Genomic DNA, 21,880 nt, shown 5'->3' with positions numbered 1-21,880 from the left:
TGACAGTTCTGGGTGCCTGTTATGTAACCACTTCTTTATAATCAATTCCAGTCACTCTTAATATTCTTCACAGATGCTCATCTCTTTTGTCAACCATTTCTCTCTGCATTTTTTTCCCAAAAGTACAAACTGTCTGAAGTACATAGGTTTAAAACTGCAACAGAGATTAGGTAAACAGATCAAGATAGAAAAGCAAAGAGGCAGAGGGAAGCAGGGGAGACCTAACCTGGAGAAGCAGGTAAACTGCAGCCTAATTTCAGGTACAAGTTTCTCAGTACTAAGGCAGACAGCAAAGTTAAATTTGCCAACTGATACTATGAGAGAAAAGTCTGAAATTTCAAAAAATATCTGAACTATCTTTCAATTGTTATTTAAAAAATAAATTGTGACATATTACTATAAGAAATAGCTTACCTGGTGTCATGTTATTCAGCACTGAGTGAAGTTCCCTCTCACTGGGCATACATAAGGATTCTTACACCAATAGCGGCCTAGTTTTCCTGCTTCCTCAGGATAAAGTTGCTGGAAACCTTATGATATCTGATAAATTCTGAAGACATGGAAAATAAATGTAACTAGACCAATAGTGTTTGAAGAAATGATGAAGAAACTGCATAATCACTCCAGATCAGGCAAATACTCATGAACACAGTACATAAGAATAAGCTGCTAATGTGAATTTCACTTTTTTAATTTTCACTTCACATTACATTGTTGAAGGCCAAACTTAGCAGCTAATGTTACTGAAATTGATTCATTTTAATGAGAAATGTATGGGCAAATTTAGCAGCAAAATTAATTTAAAAGCTTTAAGTTTAATATGAATTTTTTTTTCACGGCCAAACTTAGCAGCCAATGTAACATGCCGTTTTTCCATTTTAGCCTCTCACTAGAATCTTGATGACCAAATTACCACCTGTTTATCACGTTTGTTATGTTATCGAAACATTAGGTTTGTGCTGGCCCAAGTTAGCAGCTAATGTCATTGAAATACATTAGATTGTCCAAAAAAAAAATACTATAATTACTGGCCAATTTAGGTTTTTCAATTTTTTCCACACTGCATTTTCTTAAGAATTATTATTGTTTTCATTTTTTCTGTTTACCATACTTCTTACTTCTAAGTAGGTAATGCTGGAAGGTAACATCACTGTCACTGTTTAATTTCAAATTAATCAAAAATTTGTGATAGTCAGCAGGTACGGTTATATTAACGTTTTTTTGTTTGTTTGTTTGTTTTTAGATATTAGATTGTTGGAGGCCAAACTTAGCAGCCAAACAAATTGAAATGTTTTCATTTAATGTTATCATTAGATCCTTGATTTAATCCTTGATCTAATGTTAGCATTAGAGTTGTAGTGGCCAAAGTTAGTAGATAATGTCATTGAAAATATCATACTGTACCTAGATATTACACTTAATGGCAAACTGTCATATTAAATTTTACCTTACTTAGAACATTTTAGTAGCCAACATTGTTGTATTTAATAGGAAATATATGTCTAATGGCCTAACTCAGCAGCTAATTTAACATGGAATTTTTTGCTTTATCTTTTCATTAGAACCATGATGACCAACCAGCTAATGTAAATGACTTGGTAAATTACGTCTAAAAAATACAGATCTGATGTGGCAAAAGTCAGCAATCAATGTTAATAACATCATTCAATTTTAATTAAAAAATGTACTTAGATAGCAGGTAACATTACTGACATTTTAACATCACATGTTTGATTTTCAAATTATCATAATATATATAATGTCATGCTAACTGATGTTTTTATGGTGCATTCACAAAAGAAAAAAAACGTGTAATGTGTTTTGCCTCTACATTGGATGAGGATGAATCCAACATGATTTTTTTCATGTTTCTATATACATGTATAACATTAAAAATTACATGTTATATTTAAAGGAGACACTTGAGGTCATCCCTGTCGAGACAGTCACTTTAATGGCAATAATTACATATCTGAGTCACAAAAATAGCACTTAGTCTAGATAATTACATAGCAGCATCAACAATCATAAAACATCTTTAACGTCTGAGTCCTTGCAAAGCAACAATGTTATTTCATAAATATTCATGTAGATAAATAAATTCATCTGATGGGTATACATTGTAGATGAAAACATATTTATATATAGCAAACAATTTAGTTGTACTTGGCTTATCATTTTAAAACGGCACAATTTCACCATATAAGTAAATAAGAAATGTCCGCTTTCTTTCTCACCTAAATTGAATCCTTACTATGTAAATACTGCCGTATAGAACACCAAGCACCTACAATAACACTTTTTATATTATGTACCTTTTGTGTACAATAAACTATTTTGAGCTCTTTTACTAATTCTGAGGAAAATCAGACAAACTATACAAGAGTCTAAGTTTTTGCTCTTCAAACGGCAGCTGGATGTCACATCATAGCTTACAATGTAGCCTCCAGCATTTCTTTGAGCAAGACATGATGAATGTGCGTTGTTGTTTAAAGGAATAGTTCGTCAGTTTGTAAAATAGGCTTCTGGCTGAGACTGAGATTAAAAGATTCATACTACTCTCATGTTTGTCCGTTAGATTTAGGGCTACAGCCAGCAGCTGGTTAGCTTGGCTTAGCACAAGGACTGAAAACAGGGGAAACGGCTAGCCTGATTTTGTTCAAGGTAATGAAATCTGCCTTCCTGCAACTCTAAAACCAATTAACATGTCACATGTTGTTTGTTTATTTCCATACAAAAATTAAGTCTTAAATTGGCAAGTTACCATTTTCAACGGGTCCAGTTAAAAGAACCAGATTAGCTGTCTGCCCTTGTTCGCAGTCTTTATGCTAAGTTAACTGTGTGTTGGCAATAGCTTCATATTTAATGGGAGTAGTATAAATTTTCTTATCTGACTTTTGGCCGGAGAGTGAAGGGGTCTATTTCCCAATATGATGAACTTTTGCTTTAATATGGCAGCGCACTATCACAGCTTACATTCTGAATAAAACAGTCTTTGATTGCGTCCCCTTCCCCTGTAAAATACAACACTATTGGCCAATAATGTGAAGATTGAGCGACAGACTGAGAATATAAAGCTTCAATATGCACATTCAATTCACCAGCCTCTATTGAGACCTAACAGTCATGTTCAGTTTACCAAGGCATCCTGAATGTGACCAACGACAAGCAAACATTAAAAAACGGCAGTGTTGTTTGTGGGTTTTTTTTTTCTATGTGTGAAAGCTCTGTTCAGCACAAAATCAGTGGCTCCTTGCAGCCAGTACCTCTTTCCTTCTCACAAGTTCTGCTCGGCTTTGATTTTCTTGTCATTATTTGTTAATAAAGGTAGAAAATAACAGTCCTGGCCCTGGCCATCTCTTTAATGATAAGCTCCATTCTTCAGTGTGTCTGCCTGCAGGCTTGTGGTTCAGCTACAGTGGTCACCACACTTCAGCACGCTGCACTTCATCCTTTCATCTTAGATGGCCATGATCAATGAAAGATCAGAAGGCAAACCACTTCATCTGCTGCCTGCCTGTGTAAATGTATCTCTTCCCCTTAGCATGTAATTGGCTATGCCCCCAAGGTTAAAAGCCTTGTAATTACTGTGTTTATGTCTCCTCTCAGGAGATTGTGAAGTGAAAGAAAAGATAAGTTCTTTGACAGATCAGCCACTTTTTTGGGTTAAATGTAAACATACACATACCATACAAGTAGATAGTATAATTTTGGGTAACTGTGGGGATAGGTCATCTATCAAATGGCACGTGAGGAGTTTTGATAGCGATAGATCAGCCCAGCATACAGAAACACTCAGGAGCCTCTAAAAATCATTTATAATGTGGAATGTGTGGAAGCGGGAAAAAAGGGGGAAGTGAGCTGCAAACACACAACACAATTGTGATTAGCACCTACAGCGTACCCACACCTGGATTTAAAACTGTTTCAGTCTGACATGGCTGTAACCAATAATGCAATAAAGTGGGCTTTTCATTATTATTATGTCACTTGACCTCAAACAAGTGCTGGGTTTTTCTCATTAGCTAAAAAGTAGCATGTCACCAGTTTTATGAAAACATCTGGAGTATGGTTTCTTAGAGCAAACTGTTATGACTTACGTATAGATTTGTGCAGTGAGTATCAAGCAACAATCAATTGCAGGATGTGATAAAGAAATATAAAACTACAAAAAGTACTAAATAGCTTTGTGAATTTTAAATATTTGTCCATTGTGTAAGTGTAAAAATGCTGAAAGCTGCAGTGCTCTCAGAATGTTAATTTAAGGTTAAAGCTGCAAAGATTTAACAGTCTTAAAGTCTTTAGGTAATTTGTTTCATGTTACAGTGAATAACCAAACTCTCAGAGTGTGTCTAATTCTGTTGTAGCTTTACTTCAGCAAAGCCTCAAGCTTTCATTTATTTCATACTCACGCTTCAGTCAGAGTTAGATTGGTTCACTATTAAGTGGCACAATATCTTGAAAACAACACATCAGAGGAAAGACACCAAGCCAACTCAGTGTCAGATGTTAATGGATAAATCACAAAGATCTGAACAGGAGATTTTTTTTAAGGATTAATTCAAGAAAGGGTGGTAAAGCATTTAAAGTCAGCCATAAGCTTTAACCTTTTTACAAGGTCTTATGTTTTTTACGTAGCCTTTTCATTCATGTACCCACTCATCATCTGTTGTGGGACAGAGCAAAATAAGAACAAGTGACCTACTCATCCAGAGACAACACTTCAAACTTGAGAAGATACTCAAGCAAGTTTCTTTTTTTATAGTATACATGATAGTTCAAGTTTTAAAACTAGGGTGTAGTCCAGCACGTCATCCATTTTATAAACATCTACAGTATATCCACATATCTCTCTTCTCGCTGGGTTCAAAAAGTACAACTTGTTCTTTTGAATTGAGTTGGCCATGTCCGGAAATTAATATCTTATTAGTAAAACTTTTCTACCAGACACGACATTTCAGGTCGGGGTTCATTGGACTGCCTTTTTGGCACTGGAAAGCTTCTGAGAACGCTTCAAAATTCTGGAGAGATCCAAGCACCCTGAAGACAAAAGAAAAACAAAACATAAAGGGGGATAGAAGCTGAATTATGTTGTGAAAGTTAAAGCACTGTTAAATATGCATCGAGCCTCCATATTTTGTTCAGCAAGTGAGGCTCCACTGATTCCGATGCTTTACTGAGTTGTGCTTTGGCACAATAGAATACTTTTCCAGCAGGAGTAATGATTTAGCAATGATCAAATTGAGCACTACCTTTATTTTACAGTGGATTCTTCAATATACACAATAACGCAGTTGTACTTCATAAGTTTGATCAATCTGAATACTAAATTTTAATCGGTTTGAAAAGTTGTCAGGGGTGCACCTCTGATGTTAGCACCTAGCATACTAAAGTGCGTTACCTGTATTCTAAGGGACTGTGTGAGTCAGTCTTGATGGACTGGCTGGCATACTCAGGCCGATAAGCACCACACCACACCTGGAAAAATAAAAGATTACAGAGAAGGAAGAGAGAAGAAGAGGGTTATCTATTTTTAAGTGCTTTAAAAAGTGTTTTTACAAACTGTTAACATTAGAAATACAATTTATAAATTACAATTTTCATATTTTACCTGAAATATAACTTAGGAGGCTAAGTAGATTGAAGCACTTTACAAGAAAGAAATATTTAAATTTTCAGCATCTTTAAGTGCAAGTTTGGTACAAGTTGTTTCACTCATGTACCCACTGACTTGTAAAGTTCACCATCTCAGTGTGGAGCCATTGTTGCCCTCAAACAGATTCAGCTTTTATGCCTTCACACCAAACATTCACTTAAACTCAAGGATGATCTGATATTGGTGGTTGAAGGTCAAAGGTCAATGTCATGGTGATCTCACAAAACATGGTTTTGGCCTTGTGAATGCAATAGCTCAGTAACACCTTAAGGGAATTTCTTCAAACTCGACAAAAACATTCAACATGAACTCAAGGACAAACTAATTACAATTTGGTGGTTAAAGGTCAAAGGTCAAGGTCACTGCAACCTCACAAACATGTTTTTTTAGCCGTAACTCACAAATTCATATGCAAATTATGACACAATTAAAAACAAATGTCTAAAAGGATCAAATGATGAAGTGATGACATTTCATATCCAAATGGTCAAAGGAAAACTTCACTGTGACATCATAATGATCTGCAAAAATACTTCTGGCCATTATTGAATGCTGTAAGTCAGGAGGGGGAGATTGTGACCATATTTCCTGCAACTTGGCTGGTTGGTGGTAACATACAACCACGAGGAGTTAACTCATCTAGTCTGCTCATGCTTTACATTCCCGGGCGCCACAAGGCTTGTTTACTTTGGTAGCTCTTCTCATCCCCTATGTGTGTAGCTCAACGCTGATTTGTTCTGGGATTACCCCAGTGTCTCAACCCCTGACCTTCTCCCTTTGTCCCAGTGTTTGCTTCTCAGCATCAAACATCTACTGAAAAATGCTCCTCCTGAACTTTGGCTCTTCAACTCCAGATGGTGAAAATATTATCTGCCCTACCTTGTCTGCTGAAATAACATGTAGAGAAATAACATGTTCCCCTATTATTCTCACTTACTTGGGCAAAGTTAAGAAAGAAAAGTTGCTTGTGATCCATGTCTAGACCAGGTAGAAAAGGCTCTTCACCCTCCATCTCTACCCACTTCAGATAAGCCTGTAGACACACACACACAAACACACACACACACACACACACACACACACACACACACACACACAAACTTAAGAACAGATTTCAGGTGTGCAGAAAGTTTATTATAAGCATTTTGGAGTTTGTCATTATTGCCAAAATAGTAACATGTGGTTTTGTGCTCCTGCTGCTAACAACCAACCTTATATGCTTGACGAACACCTCCATTGTCTGCGATGTTCTCCCCCAAAGTGCTGATTCCACTGACCTGCAATCAGACAAACGAAACCATGAACACACACCAGCATGAAAACACTAATTCTGGTGATCACTTAATACATGGCTTACATAGTCAGGGATTACAGCAGAGACAAAACCTCTCATTTCACAAATGCCACTGGGTGCTTACGTTTTGTCCACCTGCGAGCTTCCAGTTGAAGTTGCCATATTGTTGCACCATGCACTGTGACTGCTCTTTAAAATGCTCAGCAGAGTAATTACTCCACCAGTTTAGCATATTACCATCCTTGTCAAAATTACGACCTGTAAAGAAACATGATAAATTAAGTAAAGTACTGTTTGCCAAACATGGCACATGTACATCTGAAAGGCAGTTTCCTACCATGTTCAGTTGTCGGTATTGACAAATTTGAAAACAATTGTTATGATAAAATGACCACAAATGATAAACTGTATTTATCTGTTCAGGTTTCCCAAAATACCCACAATGAATCACTATTGTCTCACCGTTGTCATCAAATCCATGTGTGATCTCATGCCCAATAACCATTCCTATTCCACCAAAGTTAAGGGCCTGGTGCTGCTGTTTGCTAAAGAAAGGTGGCTGCAGGATCCCTGCAGGAAACACTGCATAAACATAAACAACAGGAGTTAAAACACAACACACCTTGGCTACAGCACTAAACAGGATTACAATAGAGAGACTGTTACAATAAATGAATTAAAAAAAAAAAAACATCTCTACTTTGTCATGCATACCTATCTGGTTTCTGTTGGGTGAGTAGAATGCATTCACCACAGCAGCACCAATGATCCACCTGCAAATTTATTGAGAAATCAATTAAAACTGAAAACTACTTTTTCAGCTAGAGGAAAGATCTGTACAATTCATGCATGTAGCATATTTTTTATCATGAAACAATATGTTTAAACCTTCATCTTCAGTGTTCTTTGAGAGTTACCCAACGAGGACACAGAACATCTTTTTCTTGTGACTATAAAAGCAGCAAATTGCAACAGAATATTCAATGCACCATGTCCATTTTATAAAATCATTTTTGTTACATTTAGGCTAAGCTCAACCTTGTTTATTTTCTTGGAAACAGAAAGAGGGTGCAAAAACAAAATGAGACTGTCTCGCAAACCATTTTTGTGTAATCAACCTCATTTGAAAGAGGGAACCATGAATGTCATTTTTCTTTCATGCACTTTAACTCAGAGCACAAGAAAACATAGTGACTGTCTGGGTACACGACCTTGTCTTTTATAAGGATTGTACAGTCAGATGTATCAACAGCTTACAAGTCTGGGTCAACTGGTTCTCTGAGCTTCTTCAGACTCTTGTGTGCTTCAGACTTGAGGTTCTCCAGGATGTTCTCAAAGTAGTGTTCTTCACTAAAGTTTAGCTAGAAAGAGAAACAGGATGAATCAGAGATCAGTGCCACCAGTGTGGCCTATAGAAACAGACTCAGTTTTTACTTACGTGAGCATACTCCTGGTCAAGTTTCTGGTTGCTTTCCTGTAGAATATGATCTGGATAACCAATATGCTCCTTGATTGCCATGGCCTACAAGAGATGCACAAAAATCTGTATTATAAAACCAACATTTAGACAAGATACATCCATCCTTATTTTCTCAGCTTAACTACAAACTGAACCTTCTCTCTTGCTTTCTCTTTTGAGGGAGCGTCCATCCAGCTTAACTCCTCCAGTGTCTCCACATAGGCTTTCTGGATCTTACTGATGAGGTCACTGACCTGTGAACAAGTGACACAAATACAAAGACCGTAATCATAATCCAATACAGAAGTGCATTTTCATAATTATTAGCCCCCAGGTAACCAAAGCTGCATTTTGTGTGTAAAATATAATGTGATTTATTTTAAGAAATGCATGTACACAAGTACACAAAATGTACTCTGAATACCAGCAACACTTTACTCAAAATTATTATAAATGCATAGTATTTGGCAACAATTACACCTTCTCCTATGAAGACATATTTTATATGATCAAAACTGTGTACTTACTATACTATCATTCATGATCTGTTTATCCAGCAGCCTCCTTTTTATAGCTGCCCACAGGTGGATTTATAGTTCTTGACAAATACATTAACACTCATTTTTATAGTGTGTTATAAAATACTCATTACATTTTAATATACTACTTGTAAGTGCTAAACAGGGGGCTCATCATCATCATTACCCCTATGTGTTATTTCATAGTACTAGATAGGTTCGTGTTTTTCATGCCAGGTAAAACAGAAAAGGCATTTTGTGTCACAAAAGTGTTGTTTATGCCCAAGTGTCACAAAATTGGTAAAATTAATATAAAGGAGATAATGACTCTAAATATGTGTTCTTGATTCAGTGGCACATAATGCAAACAGAAGCTTGAAAAGTGACACTTGAGCCCTCAAAATCAATTTGTTGCACATAATGTATGTCATACCATGAATTTCTGCACACAATTTGCATTATAGTTTGCACAAAAGAGTTTGACGTAAACTTCTGTTGTTGTAGTCATAGATTTCCATGCTGTAAGGAAGATTTGTTTCTGTTTTGTTCAGCTCTGTTTATAGGACAAAAGACTCACCATTCGCTTACTTTCTCCAGCGAAGGTCTCACGCACATACAGAGCTCCAACTGCGTTCTCCATGCTGCTCTGGACATAACGGACACATTCTCGCCACCAAGCATCCTCCACAGTGGTGCCATAGAGAGTCTGTCCATACACACAGACACACATTTTTTTACTTTATTTTTTTTAACCTTACTTTAGGCTAACCTGTGTTGCTCTGTTATGCCATGCACATCGTACCTTCCTGTAACGAGCTCTGGCGTCTTTGAAGCGGCGGCTCAGGCTATTAACTCTGTCAATGATGAGCTGCCAGTTGAGGTAGTTCTGCATAGTTCTGCAAACATAGATTGTTTTTGTTCAGTTGTTGTGCTAGATTGAAGCTGTTCTGTAGTAACTTAATTTTCATGGAATCGTGTTATCATGATGCTCTTTGACTGACCTGACACTGTGTCTGGAGAGAACGTCATTCATCTTCTCAAGATAGGGAGAGCTGTACACCACCACCTCCTCCTCTAGCTGGACCTCAATTGACACACTCGACAGCACACCTTGAATAAATCGTGTCCAGTTAAAACCCTGGAAAACAAAAGGCAAGACATTATTTTTTAACATGTGTAGTTTTACTAAATATGTTCCTATCATACAGTTTGAAGGATATAGTTTGACATTTTGGAAAATACACCTAATTTGCTTTCTTGCCAAGAGTTAGACGAGAAGATTGGTGCTAAATATGAAACTACAGCCGGCAGCAGTTTAGCTTAGCTTAGCATAAAGACTGGAAACAGAGGGATACAGCTAGCCTGGTCCTAGTCCAAAGGTAACAAAATCCATCCACCACCTCTAAAGCTCACTGATTTACAGTTAATATCTTTTTTATTAAAACTGGCAACCTCATGGTGAAAAAAATGGTGTGGAACATGTGTAACACTGCAATGTGTAGTTTTTACATTTCACTTTTTGTGTGGATTAAACAAACAAGATATAGTCAGTCTTTATGCTAAAGTAAGACAAAAACTGCTGACTGTGCCTTCATATTTACCCTTCAGTAGTATCAGTCTTCTCACATACTTATCGGCAAGAAAGTAGGAATGTCTACTTCCCAAAAATGCTGGACTACTTTTTTAACGGTAGGTTTTTTGATTTTTGTGACATATTTGTTACATATACAGTACATATATATTTATGTGTGTTGGTATAAGTTACAGGAAGGCAATTATATTTACAGTTTCTACAGGGAAGGAATTTTTTGTTGGTTTGGACGTAAGGGCTCATTATGGCAGCAGTGGGAATGATGTGATCATGTTTTAAAAGAATACAGGCCTACACTGATATTTTAATGCACTTTACCTTGTTGCCTAACAGTGCAGTTCTGTGTTTCTCCTGCAGTCCCCTTTTAAAAATGTAATGCAATAACATTTACTCAGACCACATTTTAACTGCCTTACTTTATGCTTTGATCTGAGTCCAGTATTCTTTCCATCCTTGACAGTGTGCCTTACTTACTTAATTGCCCTCTGTAATTCACTGCTATGTGATTAGCAGTCCACTGCCTTGCTCAAAGGCACCTGGACAGTACTTGTTTCTTAAGTGGAAAAATCCTCATTCATTCATTCAGTTTTTCCACCAAAATTGTCAAAGATACAACAGTAAAGTAATTTGAACCAGTGAACTATCTGCACTGTGATTATGTAATGCACGTAAAAAAAGAAGTAAATCACACTTACATTAAAGGTGAATGTGCTCTGTAGTTCACCAAGTGTCATTTTGTTGTAGAGAACAGTGACATCTTGGCGCTCCTCTGCTGGTGATGTGGCCTGTCCAGCAACAGGAAGGAAAAAAAACCTTCTTTAACGTGATGCTTTATTATATATTCACATTTTGTTCTCCTTCCATCAGCAAAGTCTGAGGTTAAAAGCTTGGCTGATCTCTTAGGTTCACACTAAATGTAGCCTGGTGCTTTTATTTACTCTAAGCAGAGAGGAGGTTCTCAGTTTTCATCTTGTCATTATTAATTTAACCTTCGTCCCACAATTCCATATCCTGTTGTGGCTGGCACTCACATTGGCGATGTCTGTCTCCAGCTCCAGGACTTGCATCATTTCCTCCCACACACGGTCGTCATCTTGAGTCAAGTTCCTGTCCTCTCGAGTTATCTTTGCAATGGAGACCATGAAATGTAGGTAGGCCTCTCGAACCTATGGTACAATCACATAAGCTGTAAATTTAGAAATTTTGTTTCAAGGTTGTGTTAGGAAATCAATTTTTAAAATGCCAGTTGAGTCAGATCATGTTTTTTTTTCAGTTACAGCTAGTCATATCTAGCCATGCAGGCAGTTTCATTAGATATTGGTTTTATTGTTTTAGTTTTCCTGCTGCCAACCCAAAACTACTGAGGTGAATGGAATTATGTTTATGCTTAAAAACTCAACACCACAAGGTCTTTGAAATGGTAACCAATGAAATAGTACCTAGGACAGTGTTGTTGAAAAGACATGTCGTTGAATGCCAATAATAAAAGTCTATTCACCTCCATTGTACAAAGGTGGAAACAGAAATCTTGGAGAAGGATATCTCAATCTGGACAAATCAAACCAAAACTATCTGCATTATTACATATTTTTAAATAATATATCTTTTGATGTATGTGAACTGATCCTTTAAGGCATCACCTTTTTGTAGTTTCCATCATTGAAGTAATAGTCTCTTGATGGCATCCCAAGTCCTGGCTGGTCAATCTAATCAATATACAAGAATAACAGTTATGCAATTTTACACATTGATAATCTATTCATAAAATATAATTTTTTTAAACATAAAAATCAAACGTTAAGTAAGGCAATACTCTATACTTTTATTATGAAAAAAAATCAGCAGTTGAATTGTCTTTTACTAACAAATATTGTCTGTGGATCCAAAGCCTGATACATGTCATTCCTCTGTGCCATTTATTTCCATTGTTTTCCAAACACTATTAAAAACAAATGAGTGAACCAAATGTTTCTTCATTCTGATGAACTTGGGCATTGTAGGTTATTTTGCTTGTGTCACATGTACACTGTCCTGCTGCCACAAACATTGTGTGGAGCATTGAATGTGTGTCAGTCTGCAGCTGAATATAGTCCCCAACAGATGCGCTGTTTACTCATGTTTGAGTAATGTTTGCTAAAAACCACAGGACCCAGTTGTTACAGGAAATTTTAAAGCCTTTTTTAACAATGAAACTAGAGATATTTGGGATGTCTTCAGCAGAAACTATGGTGCTTAGAGGAGTGGCACAGTCAGGGAAGTCAGAAGAGTATTGAGAGATGAACCAACGCACAAGTATAGAATAATGCCAGCCTCATCTATAATAACTCCATAATGGTTGTTACCTGTTATTTTTGCTAAGGTAAACAGGGATCTTACATAAATGATATGACGCCGAGAGTCCCGGTCATCCGTCCACACATACATGTCCAGCAGAACCTTCTTGTGGAAACGAGCAGTAAGTGTGGCCAGCGTGTCCTCAAGGCTCCATGCTTCCTCTGTGACAACAGGAGAAAATTAGTTAACTAATTAGTTAATTAGTTAATTATTCACTAGTAAATGTAGCAGGCTGCAAAATTCAGACTGCCTCTCTGCCTCCGTTGGTCATTTAACTGGGTAGTGTGTGTAAATGTGTGTGCAGATATGCGTGGATAATTTAGTTTGAGCCACCATCCATGATTACATTTACTCGGCGGCAAGAGGCAGGAGCTTGGGGAAGAGCAGCGTATACTATTTAAAGCATCCTTCACAGTCCTGATTGAGGACCTGCTCCTCTACCCACTCATCATGCTCCCAAGCTCCACACCTGACTGCTCAGCTGAAGAGCCTCGGCCGGTCTCTTGATCCCGCCAACAAAGCTCATACTCAGCAATTCACAGAGCACAAATATAGCTACACAGGCTCGGTGTGAGTACATGTATTTGAGTAAGAACACGAGTGCTTGTTTGTGTGGATGTGTTGCATGCACATATTTGCCTGTTTGCACAGAAGAGAGTGAGACATTAATCAGTGTGTGGTATAGAGGTATTTCTACCTGTAGTGGTGTTCCAGTCGTCTGATGCCACAGGCCAATCTCCGATCCTCTCAATGAGCTTCAGGAGGGGCTGGGAGTCACGTTGCTCTATGAGGCCTGCAGGTAAAACATCATGTTCTATAACATATAACAGCAACACAGCAGTCTGTCTACTATTCATCCTTATTGAGAGTGATAATTTACTCTTGACCTTTGAAGCAGTTGTTGACAAAAACAATCTCACCACAAGAATGAACTCTTAATCTCAAATTTTAAAGGATGTTCACACTTTTCAACTTTCAATCAGATTATAAATGTCCAGAGGATGCCTCTGGTAGTAGTATGCCTGCTGGTAATAAGCTGGATCCAACCATGAAACTAAAGGATGATTGTGCAATGCACACTGAAGAGGGCATAGCCAAAGTGTCCATGCATTTTTTCCCCCTGTGCTCAGACTTGACGATTTAAACTGAAGGCAATGTCTAATTTGTGTGAAGTCTGTTTGTGCTTTGGACATTGACTTTGGTTACATGCACACTAATCATCCTCTAACTTCAAATCTGATTTCCATGACAAATGGGCATGGATGTATTTTAGTTTCCTCAAAAAAAGGGCTTACAGGGCATTAAAAACGTCTCAAAAACTATTTTCTTGCCTGCTGTAGATGGTCCTGTAGATTATAAACAGATTTTGTAATTCATCGCTGGCTGTCAGGAGACTTAACCCACCCATAAATTGAAAGTGGGGTTGTTACAACAGAAGACTGAGCAGCAGGAGCCTGTCCTATTTTAGACGTTTCCATCAGCACCATCAGACCTCTGGCAAACACTTACTATGGACGCTGTAGCAAAAACTTAATGAACCTTAATGAATTCATCATAATTAATTCATTAATCCATCCATCCATCCATTTTATGCCATTCATCCAAGTCCAGGTTACAAAGATTAATTATATCATTAGAAAATATAGTTATATACGGTACTGTTGGTAATTACTGAAAAACTGTTATATAATAATGAATAATTTTAACTCATATCATGCATACTGGTTTTCCATAATACTTTTATACTTTTGTAGGCATGATGAATAATAGGTATTAAATTGCAATCTATGTAGTATTAAAAAGGTCTCTAAAGGTCTTTAGAAAGTGAGCCCTGCAGACACCATGTCTGCATGATCAACAGCTCCAGAAACACAAACTTTTCAGTCTGAGCAAAGATAATCTTACTCTCATTCATGCAGGAGCTGTAGAGGACTTTGGCCTTTCTGATGGCATCTCTGTCCTGTTCATTCTCCATCTCGAGAACACCTGCAACAACAAAGCATGCGCAAACATTTCCGCTCTGAGTGAAACCCACACGTAGCTCGGAATACTGCAGCCCACTGACCACCACCAAAGATTAAACCCATAACCCTGGCATTGTAGGAGTGTGACAGCTGACCTTTGAGGACAATCTCCAGCTTGTCCCTCAGAATGTCAAAGACGCTGTGACGGGAGCTGGTCTCCGGGATGACATGGCGCTCCAGCCAACCCCCGCAAGCATACTGGTAGAAATTATCGCATGGCTTCACAGATGTATCCATGTTCTGCAAGAGCCGAGCCGCTTTAAAGGCATCACAGAGAGAACAGAGGAAGGAGAGACAGGGGGACCGGATGGTGAAGAGCCATGTATTATTATTATTTTTTTTTTTCTGTTATTATTTCTTTTTTGGGGGGAGGGGGTGGGGGGCTTGGGGGTTGACTTTGTTTGCCAAACGAACCAGCAGGGAAGCAAAGAAAAAACAGCTCCTCTCACCTGCAGTAACACAGTCCGCAGTTGTGCACACATTGTTGAGGTTGGAGCGAAACAGCTGGCCTGGAAAAATCAGTGTCAACACTCATGAGAGAGAATGTGAGACTCTTTGACAAATTACATCCCGACTGCGACAAGGAGGATGTTGCTGTGTAAAGTATGGGCTAATTCTACTCAGCCTAGGTCTATAGTCTGTGTGTGACAGGCAATGTCTATGTCAGCAATGACTCTTTCACTTTTGTGTGGCACTGCTGATCAGGCAGTAAAGGGAATTACAGTATTACAGTGACTATCAGAGGTGCAGGCTTGAATATGACACACACCCAACCCACTTGTCAAACAGTGTATCCTGTGTTCAGTTTAAAGGATTAAAAGACTTACCTTCTCCCGTTGAGCTCCTTGAAACACTTGGCTGTTTAGATTGTTCTGGGTTATATAGAAGAAACAGAAACACAGTCAAGACGACTTCACTCTAAATGATAATGATAATTGCAATTGTTTGTATCGGCTGGTCACATTAAAGCAGGAGAAAATGCAGTTAAGTCTTATGCAGCATTATAATTGTGTTTCTAAGCACACAAAAGATAATCTTTTCTCTCAAAAGATTCTGGAGGTACAGCTGCAGTTAAAGTTTAGGCCTGTGTGTGTGTGTGTGTAGTGTACATACGTGGTCAGAAAACACTTGGTATTAAAAGGCAAAAGTAATTGATAACTTTGGTGAGTAACATTAACCTTTAAACTATCTCGGAAAGGTTATCCAATGATGTATGTGCATCAGTATTGCATAAAAGGTATCATGGTCATTTCTGAAGAAATTTCTAGGGTCAAGATCATTTCCTGTGTCAAGGCCGGGTTGCAATCATTAAAAACAACACATATTAGGGAGACGCTTCATCACTGCTGCCATCTGTAATATCTGGATCTTTCCACAGTGAGCCTGACAGAGCCATTACCTTTCACAACCGTTGTGTAGAGGACTACCAGCCCGGCCAAGGCACAGCTGACCAACAGCAGCAGCACAGACAGACCGATTTCTGCAACGGTCCAGCGACGCTTTCCAGGTTTACTTGATTTCTCCATGATATCCATTTGGCTTTCGGATTTGCCCATATTCCTCCTGACTGCCGGCTCTGTGGGAAAGACACCGTTAGAGTGTGGGATGCTCCAGGCAGAAAGCTACCAGTGTGTGTGTTTATGTGTGTGTCTGTATGTGTGTGTGTGTGTGTGTGTTTGTGTGTGTGGGCTGTGCAGTGATCCATCGGTAAACTGTGCCAGCTGACCTGCAGTGAGTGAGCTTCAACTGCTGAACACCTACAACAACTTCACTGACAGGAGTTGTGAAACTGTTGGTCTCGTTGCACAAAAACAGTTAGTCGCTTTATTTCTGTCACCCTTTTTATTTCTCCAAGTAAATGTTTCAGCCCAGGTTTTTATAGTATAGCTTATAGTTGAATTGATATTTTTAAGCTCATCAAATCCATTAAACAGTTTTTTACGTTCTTCCTTTCTCATCCTGAAAAATCACGATAGCCTCAATAAACTCTAAATATCCAGAAGGACAATTTATTTATTTATCATCAATGTTATCTTTATGTGAGAGAAATTCAATAGGAAATGAATTGGGAGATTTAGTAGGAGAGTTTCATTGTTAAATAATCAAAAGAAAATGTAATGTACCTTAAAAAGGATATCACAAATAAATAAATAAATAATTGGTTCCCATACTGGGGGTCAGGACCCCAAAGAAAGGGGTCACAATCTGATTAAAGGGATAAGAAATATGAAAAAGAAAAAGAAAAAAATTTGTTTCTTTAGTATTTAGAAAACAATGGTTTCTTGCACTGCTCTCATCTCATGTCCATAGTAAGACCAAACCCTGTGAGCAGGGTCACTGGTCACCAAGTAAAAAGGCCATACATATGATTGATTGTCCATTTTAAAGGTAGTGTTGTAGCTGTTACACCATTTCGTCATCTAAGTTAACAACATATGTGACATTACATTCTCTGACAGCTATCATAGTCTGTGCTGAATTCAGAAAATGTTTGGTTTCTTTCTCCATATGGCGCAGCCCTAATGTCTCACTGCACAAACTGATATGTTTGGCTCTACAAGGCTCAGCCCACCTGTGTTAATAACCTGACCATATTCAATACAGTTTGCAAAGCATATGAGCTCATTTTAGATGTTATTTCCTACTTTATCATTGGGGTCCATCTGTCCTTAATATAACCTGGGATAGAGAGTTGTTGTGTGGAGTGAATGTGACAGTTATGCTGGAAACAATTTGGAAAACTGTGAATTAACCATTAAACTTACTTTCACTGATCATTATTGTTTGACATAGTTGCCCCCTCCCCCCTATCTCTCCCACACACAGACACACACACACAAACACAAACCAATCCTTTACAATAATTATGTACGTGTGAACACAATATTGCAAATGAGCATTTGTGCAGGGGACGAAACGGCAATCACCCGTGGCTTTCAGCCGCATTGCTTCGCATCTATTCACTCCGCAGCACCTGTTTCTCCATAACCAGCCACATTGCCCTATCATTAGGCCTGACAGAGATCGGGCTGTAAATCAGAGGTTCACACTGCTGTGCCCCATTAGCCCTTCCTGATGAATACTCATGGGCACATATCTGGCACTACAGTGATGAAGGACAGGCAGGGGCTTGTTAGAGCTTCACTCTTATCCTCAGTATTAGACTGCACAGAAACACTCTCTAAGGCAAAATTCTGGTTTATTGCATTAAAGACAGGCCTCACTCTATAACTGTGCCATAATGTGCAGTTTACTGTGTCACTGCAAGATTTGTTTCCCAGTAGGAAGAGTTATTTACATCTTTGAATGTCTTCAGATGGCTGTGCTGGCTTTATGTCCATCCCTCTCTGCTTATTCACTCACAGAAACCACCAAAATTTTTAAGGTGATGGCTCATTTCCAGTTCAATACAGAATAACAGTAGACCTGGACAAAAAAAAAACCCATAATCTTAATATGTTAATCCTTGGTGAGATGGCTTTACAATTGGATTTTTCTAATCATAGTAATAATTCAGACTCACTGGCTTTTAATGAATGAATAATTAAAGCTACAAAAACATTCTGTCAATCAACAATATTTGGCATTTCAAACACATTTTTATACACGTTCAAACTATGACAGATATAGAGAAAAGATGATCTGAATCTGGTTAAATGTCAGTATAGCCCGGCAAATGCAGCTGTCAATATAACTAAAACTGAAATCCTCGGGCAGGTTGTCAATAATTAGAGCATGGAGCACATGAATGTTGCATTTATTTATACCTTGATAAAGAAATTGGTCCTCATGCTTTTCATGATAACAGTAGTCTAAAAAATGAATCAAATATCATGTTCATTTTTGTTTTATTAATAATCCTACTGAACGTTGCGTTTTGTTTAGATGAGGAGACCTAAGACAGCAAATAATGGACAGAAATAGAGTTTTTGTGACCAAGAACCAATTCCTCTTTCATGAGCACTTTTCTTTACTGCCTTATCTTTGAGTGTTTAACTCTAGCATCTTTTTAGCGCTATCTCATCATGCATCAGGTCATTTTTGTTATTCAAAATTTGAAATAACAAAAAAATGGTAAATGTACTGTACATGTGATCCATTGCATGCACTGCTGCGCTTTCAGTAAATATGCCAATCGTTTTCCTCTTTGTCAACACAAAATGGTAAAAACTGCTGAGCAGAAGAGAATAATCATGACACAAAAACCCACAAAATCTACACTGTGGATAAGGATCACGTCATGTAGAGGGTGCTCAAATTAATCTGAACAAATTTTATGATTGATGATAAATTTGTTTTAACTGGATTTTCTGAAAACATGACAGAACTACAGTATTAGACATTGCAACCTGTAAATTTTAAAAAAAATCTTTTTTTTCCTGAGTAGAGTGTGAAGATTGCCCTGCAGAGATCCACCAACCAGATGGTAAGGACAACCTCTGTGAGCCTGAGAGACAAAACCCAGAATAAACAAGCCCCAAAAGAGCTAACTGCAGCTCACCGCTGTGAGTGCAGGGTAACTGTCAACCCCAAGAGTGTATCTGCATTTTTATCAACTGCAAAGAAAAACTGGCTACAGACTTTGAAGCTGTACTGACAGAGAAAATGTGTTATTCTTCCTACTCTTCCTACTCTAAACAACATTTTCCTGCTTTGTGCAAACAGAGTGAATGTTCAGACTTAATAACACTCTGATTCTCTAACTAATCATTGTAAGCTCAGCCATGACACTAAGTATATTACTTCTTGATAGATATAATAACTGACTAACTACAATGTCAGCTTCAAATCTTGGAGACTGTCCTTCTGGGCTGTGTTCACTGTTTCAAATCTGACCTGACACTGCTGACAATCTGGCACCACCTTTACTTGACTGCAAATAGTACTAAACAGAAGACAGGGTCAGCACTCAGCATTACATGATTATAGACTAATGTATGTACTGAAGTGCCTTTGAATGGTGAAAATGGGGGAACAAACCAAATAGTCACCAACTGTGAATCTTTGAGGTGAACCAAACAAAGTGATTCTATTCAGCAAACTGATGAATCTTCCACACCCAGCATCGCTGAGTGCGTGAGTGAGTGACCGATTTAGGGAAGGAAAATACGAATCACTCTTCTGGTTCAAATATTTTTTTCCACGTTGGTTGAAAGACTCTGAAACTGACGATGTAGTAAGCAATCACAACACTGTTCACAGAGTTATGATGTTACAAAGCGTCTTCTGTCTTCACTTTAATAGTCAGAAACCTTTTGTTCAGTTTAGTACACAACTAAGCCTCTATAAGCACTGTTTATAGGCTTCACCGCTGAGAAACCACCTGACTGCAAAGCAGTTCTTGCACCATGATTGTTTCTATGGCTTTCTTTCAGTACGCTTTTAACAAGGAAGTATAATACTGTCCATCACAGCTCCTTTGGCTTTTTCATTTTCCATTATTTAAACATGTAAAAGTCTTGTTGAGATTAAAATATCTCACAGTTAATAAAAGCAACATAAACAGTTTACTGTCACACACTACAAGAGTATAGACAATATTCAATTAAAAGGCATGAATAGGCATGACTCTCCAAAACTAAAACTAAGATAAAGTTGAGTTGTGACTCAAATCCACAACATTAATCTCTGACAATTTCAAGTCCCTCTATACAATTCCAATAGAAAGGGGCAGCATACTTAAAACCCTTTTTTGCCCAACTCTATTCTAATGTGGTGCGGCATCTGCAGAACATTGTGACAACACAGGCCATATTGGTTTTAATTTCTACACGGGTATGTAGAGAGGTAGGCAGGCACTCTGAGGCCTCTGAGGAGCATCAATGCAAAAAGCTACAGTGACACTAATGGGTCAGTTTACTTGGCTCAGCTTTAGGATTTGATGTAAAAGATTTGTTTGTTCTTGAGACAATATTCTGAATATGTCCCCAGTACATTTGACAGGAACAAAACCATCATATGTAAGCATATGATATGATGCATGACACATAGTGACGTAATCTCACAGGTAAGGGGTTCAGTGTGTAAAAAATAAAATCCTTTCTCTGAAACTAAATGTTTTGAGATCCCCTTCTTTTAAGCACATTAAGATTACATGCAACTTTGTCCAGTGACTGGTACTGTTCTTGTCTAAACTTAGTGTTCCAGGCAAAACAAGGATTAACTCCCAGGTTAATCTATGCCAACAATCTGCACACTTTCTCCAGTTCGGTGTTATTCACTATTTACCATATGCCCTCACTTCTATTATAATGACATCTGCCACTGCAGAAATGTCCAAACAGCTTCAAATCTTGGAGAATGTCCTTGTGGAGCGGAGTCACTGCTTCACATCTGTCCTGAGACTGCTGATAATCTGTCACCAGTGTCCCACCTCTGAACCACCTTCACTTTGGGACTTGGATGCACAACGGAATCTAATCTAGAGGATCCAGAAGCTTACCTTTGTGTGTGGATGGTTGAAGTCCCTGAGCCGTTCCCCCACAGCGCGCTAATATCTCAAACACCCCTGCTGAGCATCCACTCAGAGCTGGTGTGTAGAGAAATGAGTCTGTGCTGCGGGTTGAAGGAGACGTTATCCAGTTCAGCCTGCTGCTCAGGGAATGAGTGAGGCGGCAGAGAGAGAGAGAGAGAGAGGCAGAGCAAAATAGAGGGAGAGGGAAAGGGAGAGGGAGAGAGGGGGGGGGGGGGGGTGGATGGGAGGTGATAGTACTGTATTGTTTTCGATTACATGACTGTGAGAAGAAAATTGTTGGGGATGTGTATGTTCTGAGACGAGTCTGTGTGAATCCGAGGGGTCAACGTGGTACTGGATGTGTTATAGTGAGCATCCATTTCTTTTTTCTCACTGTGGAGTGCTCCCAGCTGCTCAGCAGAAAGTGCGGAAGGATCTGGAAAGCTTGCACAGAGATAAAGACAAACATGTTCTTGAAGTGCTCTGCAGACAGAGAATCCAGTAACACGTCTTTTATCTGATTTTATAATCCCAGAAACAACAGACGTAT

At 38.3% G+C, this 21,880-nt stretch overlaps 1 protein-coding gene across 1 annotated transcript; it reads right to left on the bottom strand.

Moving 5' to 3' along the window:
• Window positions 1-1,935: 1,935 nt before the first annotated feature.
• Window positions 1,936-21,483, bottom strand: mmel1 (membrane metallo-endopeptidase-like 1). The gene is made up of 24 exons (XM_071493532.1): window positions 21,319-21,483; window positions 16,276-16,452; window positions 15,704-15,748; window positions 15,326-15,385; window positions 14,972-15,133; window positions 14,758-14,838; window positions 13,550-13,645; window positions 12,895-13,013; window positions 12,159-12,224; window positions 11,550-11,684; window positions 11,214-11,303; window positions 9,929-10,065; window positions 9,730-9,823; window positions 9,505-9,633; window positions 8,565-8,663; window positions 8,389-8,472; window positions 8,208-8,311; window positions 7,665-7,723; window positions 7,413-7,532; window positions 7,075-7,208; window positions 6,868-6,933; window positions 6,594-6,689; window positions 5,402-5,478; window positions 1,936-5,040 (listed from the first exon to the last, which is right to left on the bottom strand). Exons 2-24 carry the CDS (start codon window positions 16,430-16,432, stop codon window positions 4,941-4,943), a joined length of 2,310 nt encoding a protein of 769 aa, XP_071349633.1. The 5' UTR covers window positions 16,433-16,452; window positions 21,319-21,483; the 3' UTR covers window positions 1,936-4,940.
• Between the last annotated feature and the right edge of the window lie 397 nt (window positions 21,484-21,880).

The sequence above is a fragment of the Trachinotus anak genome, unplaced genomic scaffold, assembly GCF_046630095.1.
Source record: "Trachinotus anak isolate AG129_WGS33_773 ecotype Australia unplaced genomic scaffold, CSIRO_AGI_Tana_v1 ptg000013l, whole genome shotgun sequence".
Lineage (NCBI taxonomy): Eukaryota > Metazoa > Chordata > Actinopteri > Carangiformes > Carangidae > Trachinotus > Trachinotus anak.
This window is presented reverse-complemented; position numbering and strand designations above follow the sequence as displayed.

Coding starts and splice junctions, on each gene's coding strand:
- mmel1 (XM_071493532.1), bottom strand. CDS start 16,432: ATGGGCAAATCCGAAAGCCAAATGGATATCATGGAGAAATCAAGTAAA. Junction 15,134..15,325: donor TGCGGACTGTGTTACTGCAG/GTGAGAGGAGCT, acceptor ATGCCTTTAAAG/CGGCTCGGCTCTTGCAGAAC. Junction 11,304..11,549: donor TGGAGACAGACATCGCCAAT/GTGAGTGCCAGC, acceptor GTTGCTGGACAG/GCCACATCACCAGCAGAGGA.